Source organism: Etheostoma cragini, chromosome 13 (assembly GCF_013103735.1).
Source record: "Etheostoma cragini isolate CJK2018 chromosome 13, CSU_Ecrag_1.0, whole genome shotgun sequence".
Classification (NCBI taxonomy): domain Eukaryota; kingdom Metazoa; phylum Chordata; class Actinopteri; order Perciformes; family Percidae; genus Etheostoma; species Etheostoma cragini.
The window spans coordinates 3902785-3914728 of NC_048419.1; the positions used below are offsets into that span (position 1 = coordinate 3902785).

The following is an 11944-nucleotide window of genomic DNA, read 5'->3' on the forward strand; positions in this document are numbered from 1 at the left end:
TTGCATTCATGAGCTCGTGATGTGCCAAAATCAAAAAAATCTGGAAGTAACAAAACGGAGGGGGGGGCTTCAAGAAAGATTTAGCAAATCTTTGACTCCCGTTTAATTTGCTAGTGCTGGTAGCTGGGATATCAGGGACTAACAGAGCTGTGAGTCGTATGGGGAAGTGCGCTATCTCCTTCGCCAGCGCACCAACACGGTGCGATACCATCTAGGAGAGGCAGCCAATCGCCACAGATTAGAACCATTAGTGACCCGTGTCCTTTCCAACGAAATGAAGTGTAATGTTGGGCAACAATATTAATCCATGGGAAAAGCTTGTGTTCCCCCCCCATCCTGCTGGGATAGGCCTATCATTTGTAATCTGCCACTGATGCAGCCTCATTCTCCCACACAACCCGGGAAATAACGTATTCATATGATATCAGCTTTGACCCTCAGCAGGCTCTCCTTTGGAGAATCTGTGGGTTAATATCGCAATTACTGTATTTAATTTGTATTACTTATTTCTGATCATTTCTTTTCATATATTGTGGAGCTCAGCATGAATGACAAGCATTTATTTAAAGTTATGCTGTTACTAGCCTGTTTTGGTCTTTTTTACTAGACAGAAAAAAGGGTTAAAAAAATGCATAGGCTAAAGATTTAAGAAATATCGAATATGAGTCGAAAAAAAAACAACCGTGCTTTGCTTTACATAATAATGAAGTGCATGTGTTGGAGCAAAATGAAAAGGCTGCTCATAGGTTTCTCCTGGAGCTGACGTCACAGGTCCCTTAATAAGCAATGGGCTGAGCTTTAAGAGGTGCGCTCATTACAGCGGTTCTCCCAGACTGAGGGCTCATCAGAGCAAAAACGGGACCCAAATGACAGGGCTGAGCGCACTGATAGCATTTCATCGTCATTTCTCTCTCCTTGAGAAACCACTCAGGATATATCGCACAGTGGGTATAGGCTATGTCTTTGTGCTTACCCGTAAATTTGCGCACTTCGGATGATCCCGATGGGCCCGCGATGATCTCCAGTCTCTAATTTGGTTCCAGAAATGCTGTTTTTTCAACAGTTCACCTGTCGTTGGGAGCCGTTCGCCACATGTGGATTGTTGCCCCGTGGAACAGAAGCGCTCTATTTCGTCTCGCGGATGGTGATGTAATTGTTATTCCGATTAATTTGGGATACATTGGAATTCCGGGATCGTATATCCAGGAAAGTCAACACAGAGGTGTCTGGGGCGTTGGAGAAAGAACCCGAGTCTGTATCCCACCCACTGGGCTGGGAATAACTCCAGACAATGCTTCAGTGTTCCAGCTGTGAGAAGCCTATTCTTGATAGGTTCTTGCTCAAAGTTTTGGACAGACCATGGCACATCAAATGTGTCCAGTGCTGCGAATGCAAGTGCACTTTGACAGAGAAGTGCTTTTCACGAGAAGGGAGACTGTACTGTAAGAATGACTTCTTTAGGTAAGCATACAGCATGTGTGTGGTTTGGTTTTCTTCTACAAAAAGAGGAAAAAATGAAACTGTATTTGTTGAGCCAATAGAAATCAATGCATGAATGGAATTTTGGGAAAAAAAAAGGAAGGACAAAAATGCTCAAAATTGGGATGTGGATCAAACTGTATTAAAAACTACTGGACCATGTTCTGACAGTCCTTCAATAAATGGGCTTTGTTTACACTGTGGGAGCTGCTGCTTCTTAAAAATATCGCTGTAAATTCAGCTGTTACTTATTTATTCATTTGATTTCGCTTGTGGCTTGGTTGGGTTTATTTTTTCCATCAAATATAAATCAAAAAAAAAAAAAATAACTGCTTACAAATTCGTTGGAAAACAACAAGATATGATGTTTTGTTCTACACTATTATAATCTAGCAGCAATACTACAAGCAGGACTAGCCCTTATTGTCCGTGTGAATGCTATTGATTTATGCTGAGATTATATCACAATGATATTTTGAAATAATCTGTCCATACATTTTACTTTAAGTCTATTATTAGACCTTATTTCTGTATGGATGACAGCAGAATCGAAGTCAGTGTGGTAATCATACCTGGGCCTATGAAAACAAGAGTCTAAAACAGGAAGCATTACTATATCACATCTATATTCTACATCTGTACTGAATCTTGCCCCCCCCCCCCCCCCATTCTGGCTGCATCTCCATCTTCAACAGGACATTTGGGACCAAGTGTGACGGTTGCGCCCAGGGCATTTTGCCCAGTGATCTCGTCCGCAGGGCAAAGAGCAAAGTGTTTCACCTCAACTGTTTCACCTGTGTGATGTGCAACAAGCAGCTGTCCACCGGAGAGGAGCTCTACATCCTGGACGAGTTCAAGTTCGTCTGCAAGGAGGACTACCAGAACAACAACGGGAAAGACACCATCCTCCTCTCAGGTAGGCCCCTCACACCTGGGGTGTTCTGTAGCGGTAATGGAAATTGGTTTTCTAAATCAAATTATTATTAAAGGTATTGGAAAGTGGGTATCATTATTTATTATTATTATTATTATTATTATTATTATTATTATTATTATTATTATGCTATTATTAGTAGTATTATTAGTATTACTATTATTATTAACCCTTTTAGCAGAGGCAGATTTCTATTTCTCAGTGGGCTATTCGGAATATTTATAATATATTCAATGCTGTTATATTAACTGTTAAAGTGCCGCTGTTTTTTAGGGGTTTTGCGGGTAGGCCCATGATTCAGATTCTCAGGTCCACGTGCTATCTAGCCCACAGCAAATGTGTCTGATTCTCTTGACAGTCACGACAAGCAGCGACCCCAGTCTGTCTCCGGACTCCCAGGACCCGCCGGACGACGAGAAGGACTCCGAAACGGGACATTTGTCCGATAAGGACAACAACACGGAGAACGACGAGCAGAGCGCCGTCGGGAAACGACGCGGGCCTCGGACCACCATCAAAGCCAAGCAGCTGGAGACCCTGAAAGCGGCGTTCGCGGCCACGCCGAAGCCCACCAGACACATCAGGGAGCAGCTGTCCCGGGAGACGGGCCTCACCATGAGAGTCATCCAGGTAAAAAGGCAAAAGGAAAGAAATAAACACCAGAGTTGACACCGGGAGTTTTTTTTTTTTTTTTTTTGCTGCACCGTGTGATCCATCTAGATCCATTATCGGACACATCAGTCCCATCCATGGTGCGTCCTACCAGGCCACACGGAGCCTCTAGGATCGGCACATTACAAAATAAAGTCCAGTTCTGAAAAGCTTTTATAAAAAAAACAAGATAACAATCTCCCGGACACCAGATTTGGCAGACACCAGACACCCATAGAGAATTTGTCTTTAATGCTCTGTTGATTTTTATTCCCTCTCTTTTTTCAGATAGCCCCCACCCCCCCTACCCATAATCTTTATTGCCATAATCCCATTGCGCTCCTAAAACCTTTAAAAGCAGGACTCACTTAGCACTGATGTGATGTCCATGGACATTTTTAAAAAGCTCCCTTGATAAATTTTCCTGATGGCTTGACGCAACGTTTTCGACATCAGAAGCCCTTCAAAGGGAAAGGGCTAATTTGTCATCATGCTTTTAGATTTGCTTTTTTCGCATTTAAAACATCCTTTTTCCAACTCCCAGCCTGTTCGCATTTTAACCTGAGCTGCATTTTTACTTGTAGCTTTTGTGGCAATAAATGCAAGGTAATATTTTCAGGAACTCACAGAGAGTAGGCTAGTCTAGGCTGTATTATTCGTCTCATTTCGATCCCCGAGCAATCGAATAATCAATTGTAACGCAACGGGGAGCTCAGCCATGATGCTGTGATCATTGCTCAGGGTGATGATATTTCCTTGTGGTTGTTTCTGCTCTGCTTCTGTTATCCACGCTACTCATCAATAATCTTTTTTTTTTTTTTTTTGTCCTCAAAGGTTTGGTTCCAGAATCGGAGGTCTAAGGAGAGACGCATGAAGCAGCTGAGCTCTCTGGGCGGCCGGAGACACGTGTTCTTCCGCGGCCAGAGGAGGATGAGGGCGCTGGGGGAGAGACTGGAAGCAGAGGAGCTCGGACACTTCTCCTATTATGGAGGTGAGCTGTATGTGTTGGAGATGTGGGATTGATCATTTCCTTGACATTAAAAGCCATTTCATGAACTAGAATGTGAATTAAATGTCTAGGCTATTTAATGTGTATTTGGGTTATTCTGGTGTTTCTTTTGAGCTGCTGTAGCACAGGAATTTCCCCAGTGTGGGATTAATAATGTCTATTTTGTTTTATCTTATTTTAAATGTGGTTTCAGCTTGATAAAGCCACTATGATGTATACAGTCTATTGAGTTGATTTGACTGAAAAACATTTAAAAAAAGTCAATTTATAGGCTATTGTTTGTATTTCCATTTTTAAATTCTGATATATTCTGTGCACTAATCCAGACATTTCTATGAATGCAGATTATCCTGGTGAATACTACGGCTCGGGAGGGAATTACGAGTACTACCAGGGCCCACCATCGCATGCTCAGACTCCAGCAGACTTGGGCTTCGTGCCCTCCTCTGTCCCTGCCGGCACCCCATTAGGAGCAATAGACCACCACCATCCAGGGCACCACTGTCCTGGGGAGATGCACTGTTTCTCTGACACAGTATCCCACCATCCTGCGGACTCACCCAGTCCGGAGCCCAATATGCCGGGCTCGATGCACAGCATCTCCAGCGAGATGTGTGGCCCCAGCACCCCCTACACGACTGTGTCCCTCAGTGACAACGGATACACCAACCAGCTGTCCCAGCCCTCTTCAGAAATGAGCGAAGGCACTGTCTGGTGAACCAGCCGACACCCAACCACAAGGCACACATGGATTTTGAAGGCAAATCAACGCTTTTTTTTGTTCGTTTATTTGAATGTATACATTTATTTATTTATGGATTTATTCATTTATCTATGTATGTATTTATTTGTGTATTTATTTATTTATTTATGTGCTTGCATTTTTGTTAAGCTCTATTTAACTATTTATAAATCTCTATATTTGTATGTCGGCATAATTGTTTATTGACTATAGCCAATCGATAGATTGTTTTATTGTGAATTTGACTAATTAAGACATTCACAATGCTGGGCCTCATAGATCAAGCAATAAACAAACACATTCATATGCTGCAGAAATTGTTTTTCACCGTTTACAAAAACCTTTTCTGCCACACATTCGACATGATCGTCCCTACAATGTTACAGTAATGTGAAAGTGCATGACAGCCTTTTTTTTTTTGACTACCTTTCAGTGTTTTATGCATACCGATAAACACCATGAGTTCACGTGTAATACAAGATGTTGTCATTTAATAACAGAATATGATTGTGATGATCAATACATTTGACCAAATACCTCTCTCAGGACTGTGGGAACATTCTTTTTGTTTCTCTTTGTCGTGCTTTGCTTTTTTTTTTTTAATTATTATTATTTTATTGCCAACACATATTTGCCTTCAAAAGGATATCTTTATAAATCAGAAAATTTTATATGTGACAGAAAAAGGATTTGACTTTAACATGAGTCTAGTGTTATAAATAGAATAATGGACAACTGTACAGGACAGTCAACTGTTTACGTAAAGCTCCAGTATTCAGGGTTTGAATATCAGCATTGTATTTAACCGATGGACAGACCTTTTAATGCAAACAAACCAAACTTTTGTAGCCGTTCTATTTCTGTGGTCACTCACTGTGCTAGTTTGTACTATGTTCTCATTATTAAAAAAAACACACACACAAACTACTAATAAACCGTTGCCAAATGAATGCACAGCGAAACCCTGCACCTTTAGTTGTGAGACGCGGTGTTCACTTCCTCTTCTAACTATCTGAGCATGTTTCTAGTACAAAACAGTCGTTTGTAGCTCAGTTTGCCAAACAGCTAAGACTCGACCTGGTTATGAAATGTCAAATTCTTCACATTGATGCTCTCATATACTGCCAGTAGCAGCAGCAGCAGCAGCAATGTGTTTTTACGAGACATACCTGATTGTTCCAGTTAAGTTCATGAGACCCTTGTTTACGACCATTCACTGTATAATAAAACACATATGGATCATTTTTTATTTGTTCATCATTTTTATTTGGGGGGGGGGTTAGTACTTGTTCTTTCGAATAGGACTGATTCTTGATTTTTTAAATGTCTAATGAACAGGGATTTGTTAGTGTGCACTTTATTATTTTTTTAAAGGATTTTTTCAGCAGACCATAGTGATTATGTCATGGAAACGCTTAACGAAAAAAATGTATTTCCAGACAGTGACGTAACTTCCATAATCATCTTGGATCTGATTAAACCTGTGGGGGTACTGTCAAATAAATATACATGCAGTATGCTCACATACTTGCTTACTTCTAATTACATAGCTATCCATGATGCCTAATTTACTGTACTGTGTGTCACAGAAGTTTAAAATTTTTCTCTAAAGACATCACATTACAATATGTAGTAATTGTGTGTCTGGGCACTTTGAATGGGAAAGGCACAGAGACCCACTGCAACTGCTTAGTGGAGCTTTGAATACATATCATTACAATGAACAACTTGATATTGATATATTGAGTTGACTGGGATTGATTGCCTCATTGAACAGAGAGAATCTCTCCATTATTTCAGTGACATATTTTTGATGCCATTTCTGTGCTGATTGTGTTAAAAACTCTGAGTTGCTAAACAATAGGCAACATAAAACTTTTTGGACTTGTGTTTAATTGCTGTAACATTGGGTATTTTCTATAAGGTTCCTAAACGATACCTCTGTATCCAAAAATCTAATAACTAGACAGGATTTAGGATTTTTGAAATGATATTTCATGTTGAGGTTCTCCAAAGAGTCTGATGCAACAGCACAGTCACAATTTGTGGTGCTACTGACTACTGGCTAATCCAGAGGAAACATCTAGCCAGCAATCAATGAACTTACAAATCCGGGAGCAGTTGGTCAGCGTTCTTTTCGGCTCACTTTGCAAATGTTAGTGAGCTGTCGAGTTTCTAAAGTGCCTGATGTCTGCTGAGCAGGCCTACTGTTGGGGAAGAGCACACACACAAGCTTAAATGCTATTTGTGCCTGGCGGTCACTGCTTAATATTTATTCGCCTGTTTGCCTTTTGATTTATCCAAATGGGTTCATGGGAATGTTCCAAACACTGACAGCAAACAAAAACAAAGTAATTATAGTAGCACAAGATACATTTCGGAAAGAAATTGTTTTTAATTGGAAAGTTATCAATGCATATAATAGCCTATGCTGTATGGCCGTGTGTCTGTGTGCATGTGTGTGTGTGTGTGTTCATTTTATGTAAAGGAGCTTCTTATTCTATTTGGGGATGTTTCATGAGCTTGTCTGAAATGTTAAGTCACACTTTGAGGCATCTCTGCTGGTAGTGAAGAAGAGGCTGATGACAGAGTGACTACTTCAGCGTCAGGGAAAGGTGAGAGTAGCACAAAGGAGGACAGGACGAACGCTGAATATCGAACCAGTGAGCAGTGAAGCAAGAGGCTGAAGGAGCAGATCAGTGGAGCTGTCTGGGGGAGGGGCGGGACAGACGAGGAGGGTCACAAACCATCAACTGCAGTAAAAACATGTTTGTGGATGTGTTGTTCCTTCCATAGGTTTCAATAGGGAGGCTTTAGATGCAGTTTGGGTTGGGCATCTCATCATTTGTTCACAAAATCTAAAGGGAAGCGTAATGCTGGACAGGCAAGCTGATACCTATCACAGAAGCAAAAGCACACTTCCGTGTAAGCCTTAATGAACGCCAGACACACAAGAGGCCAAATTAAAGCTGCCGATATGTCATATTTTTAATGTTGTAAAAGAAATCCCAAGAACACAACACCAACAAATTAATCAATTTTTCAATCAGTACTTTCCGACTTCCCTAAGTTGACCGAGGCTCTAAGCCTAAAACCTTGCATTGTCTTCCGTCAACCATGAAAAAAAAGAAGGTTTTTCAACATCATTAGCGCTTTTTCCCACATTTGTGTCACTTTTTCAATATCGTGGGTGAGTTTTCTGATATTTTTAAAGTTGACATTTTCCGGCCCATTTTTTGTGACAGAAAAAATGAACTAAAAATGGGTCAGTTTGACCCAAGGACAACATGAGGGTTATGACCACTGTTCTGTTGAAGACTCTTGAACGCTACCTAAACGGGTCATTTAAAAGCTCACGTAATAAAGAAAGAAAATTCCTGAAACATTTGGCCACTGGTTTATACAAACAATACTCTTTTTTGTGATCAATTTTTCTTTGTCTGGGAGGAAAGCTGGGAGGGAATGAGACAAAACAACACATGCAGAAACAGACACACACAAAGACAACTACATAAAGAGACACACACAGACAGACACAAGACAAGGGACCAGTCACATACCCAGGTTGAGGTCCGAATTCACTGAGTCAGCGATGATGGGCCAAGTGTCCAGGGTCTCTCCTGGCGCTCTATGGATGCGTGCTGTTGAAAGAACAAACAATACTCAAAATTGTGCATTTGTTGAGAACTAGTTTTAGCTGCAGATTAGGCCGGACATTGTATCTGGGATCAACTCAAAATGATTACAGTGCCTATGTTAGTGGTAATGTCACCATGTCACCCAGTGCCTCATTTATGTGTAAAAATGGATCTCAATGGCACACAGAAATAAGGATATATTAATGGAAGCTTTGAATACACAGACATTTTTTGCTAGAAGAATCAAACAACCAGCAGGAAAAATGTACTGTATATATCATCTGGCTCATCCTTTACATAGTAAGACCCTAACTTCCTCTGGAAAAAAAGGTAATTTAGTTGTTGAGAGGCAATTTCTAAGTGTGGTCGTATATCTTATGTCTTTTCCAGGTCCAGCTTATAATAGGGGAAAGCTTGAGGCCCCATCTCCATCAGCTGGTGGTTGTTACTCTAGACAGTGCCATCTCACTCTTGGATTACTGTCTGCTCCACGTGGCTTCATTTCACAGTGCATTTCTATGTTACATCGACCTTTCTCAAAAGCAGATTGGTAGATTTGAGGCAGAGTAATTCAATTTTATGTCAGTTTTGATCATGATGATCCAACTGGAACTGTGGGAATCAGTGGAAACGAGTTGCTTTAGATGATATATAGATAGTACAATAACCAATGAAAAGTGACAAAAGAGTGACTTTAATTCAGTTAACACAGTTCTGATAAAGAGTGGAATTATATGTTAGAGTCTAATGAGAGAGCTTGGGAAGTAGGCTACAATAAATTGTGTACTTTGACATAAACTGGTCTGTTTAGCATTTTTAGTTTATTGTCTATTTTCCATATCTCAGAAGAAATGCAGTAACTGACTGACTAACGTCTTCATTGCAACTTACATGTCCAGATCATTAAGGAAAAGTTGCAAGGAAAAGTAAGAGAACAGTACCAGCCAAAAGAGTCTTAGAATGGTGATTAAATATATTGCATGTTATAATACCAAATATACTGTATGATTTACCTTATGATGCCAAAAATCACCTACTGTATAGCTATACTATTTCAAATTCAACTAAAAAGAAGAATTTCAAATAAAACAATCAGAAAAAATGAAAATACAAAAAATATATATTCCATGTTTTTAATGGTGTCTTAGTCTGTTAATTAAAGCCTTCATTTGTTTAAATGTTTGGAGATAATGCTATGCTGTTAATCAAACTAATCCCTGTTTATCTGAACAAAATGCCACGATTAAGGGAGAGATTTGCATGTCAAACACGAGGCCAGCAAATCAATTTAAATCTAGCTGACAGTGATTATGGCGACTGTTGGATAAACCATGCACATTAATGGTTTTCTGACCTCTGAGGTGCGATTTGTACATAGCTTTATTTTACTGCAGAACTAATTTCACTGTGTCCAACATGTACATATTTTACATTTTGTGCATATTACACTCCTAAATCTGAGAATCTTTTTCAAACAAGTGGCCGTTGCCATCCAGCTACTTGGTTAGTTGCCTGCAGTTAGTCTCTTTATTATCACAAACCATGAGACTGTTGTGACAATATTAGTCGGCTCAGTTTGTTGGATCCTTTCCCAAATGTATAGAGTTTGGAGTTTAAATGTCATTTTGCTCAATTTTGGAAAGGTGAGTATAAAACATAACAAACGAAGACTTTTGTCTGTTCTTGTTGTCACTCATTTAGTGTGGATACATAAACTATCTTAACTTAGGAGAGTCTATTAGGGCACCACGCTAAGGGACTTTTCTATTGAATGAAAAAAAGAATGATATCCTGTGCCCAATTCTCCTAGGTCAGCTTGTATCTGACTACCTAAAAACTGAGAAATGGAGAAAAAAAATATAATACCTGAGAAAAGGTTTTAACAGTTAAACAATTGGACAAACATTAGGACTAGATAATACTTTATTGTAATTTCAGATATAAATCCTTTTCATTTCCTAATCTAAATCTTATTTGAACTTTGAGTTGGCCTTTTTTTCTCGTTGCTGTTTCTTTTGAGTCCCTTGCAAAATGTGGGCCTATTCGCTAATTTGACTCTTTCTTCACTTTTTGCTCTAGGCTTGGTAGTCCACTTTCTGCATGAAAATCATTCACACATACAATTTTATAATCAATGCCCACAGTAATAGGATTCCTCTGGCCATGGGCAATTAATACAGTTTTTCCCTTTTTTTCTCCCTGCGCTGATCTCAAAGCTACGAGACATTGGCTTCTCCTCATTTACATATTTATTGCATTGGACTCAAATCTGGCGAGTGATTGATGTGGAGCCTGCCTCCTGAATTTTTAGCGGCCCATTATTATGAAAGAGAGGGAGGGGGCTGCAGCACGTCAGTGTACTTTTGATTAAAGTTGAAGAGGACAGAATCATGAGTGTTCCCCACCTACTTTCTTCTCCAGCAGTGCTTAATCCTCAAGGCCAAGTGCTGTGTTATAGATATTGACAAGTAATTCACTCACAAAAGCCAAGGCAGATATGCTCGTTAAGACTTTAATCTGTATTTCACTTGCTCTTCATTTTTTAGAAAGTATGATGACAATATGATGCATTTAAATTCAACATATTCTCAGTAATTCTATGATCTATCCCTGTAAAGCTAATTGTTAACATATTTTCCCATGCATACACAATGTTGATCGTTTCAAAATGATAAGAAGGTAACATTCCACACCGCTAATGTTAATAGGCCAACAGCTGCCTATATTGCTCGTGATATTCCAAAAACATAATTACAAGATGTTTACAACACCAGTCTGTATTCATAAACTTGGTTTTAACAAAAGATGTTGTCACCAAGTGCTTTACATAACAAAGAAAAAGGAAAATGCAAAATAATCGCCTGAAATAGCATGCCATATAGGGGCATTAATAGGCATTTGGCCCCAATTGATTTTGCACAATGCTTCACATTCTCCCATGCTGAATTCCTTCACATTACTTTGTGTGTTGTATAGGAACACTGAGACAAAGACACAGACAGAAGGCTGCTGCTTCTCTCAGTCGCAATCAAGCGCATAATATTCATGTGTAAAAAGGCTCTGCTCTGCAAAATGTACGTGTGCATGTGTGTGTGTAATGGGGTTGATGACAACCAAGGTAGAAGGGGGGTTCAACACCTATACTATTTTTGCCAAGTCCACACCTCCTCTGCTTTGTAGGCCTACTCCTAGGATCTTTTGTGTAGCAGGTGAAAGCCGCCTTCTTCAGTTTTTTTTTAGCAGTAAGCAGCAAGCTTTTACAGCAGGAATTACATTTAGCTGGTAGCTTATTTGAATCTAACCATCCTTAAGAGCATTAGAAGCACTTTCACCTGAAATGTAGGCCTTCTTGAAATCCAAATCCACACCACATGCAGGTCAGTCAAGACACTGCAAAGTAGAAGCAATATTTGCAGCAGTAGAGTAAGATCAAGCTCAGCACCACCCTTCTGGAGGCGGGACAGCTTCTTATAACATCTTTATCTGTCTGA

General features: G+C 39.8%; 1 protein-coding gene across 1 annotated transcript; it reads left to right on the plus strand.

Annotated features, from left to right (window-relative positions):
* The first annotated feature begins 829 nt into the window (after positions 1-829).
* LOC117955277 (LIM/homeobox protein Lhx1-like) lies at positions 830-5718 on the plus strand. The gene is made up of 5 exons (XM_034889678.1): positions 830-1461; positions 2175-2395; positions 2772-3043; positions 3899-4055; positions 4418-5718. The coding sequence occupies exons 1-5, from the start codon at positions 1292-1294 to the stop codon at positions 4789-4791; spliced, it is 1194 nt and encodes a 397-aa protein (XP_034745569.1). The 5' UTR covers positions 830-1291; the 3' UTR covers positions 4792-5718.
* Positions 5719-11944: the final 6226 nt, after the last annotated feature.

Bases quoted from the DNA above. Each gene is read 5' to 3' on its own strand.
- LOC117955277 (XM_034889678.1), top strand. From the start codon at position 1,292: ATGCTTCAGTGTTCCAGCTGTGAGAAGCCTATTCTTGATAGGTTCTTG. The intron at 1,462-2,174 runs GTAAGCATACAG...CATCTTCAACAG, and splicing joins TGTAAGAATGACTTCTTTAG to GACATTTGGGACCAAGTGTG. The intron at 4,056-4,417 runs GTGAGCTGTATG...CTATGAATGCAG, and splicing joins ACACTTCTCCTATTATGGAG to ATTATCCTGGTGAATACTAC.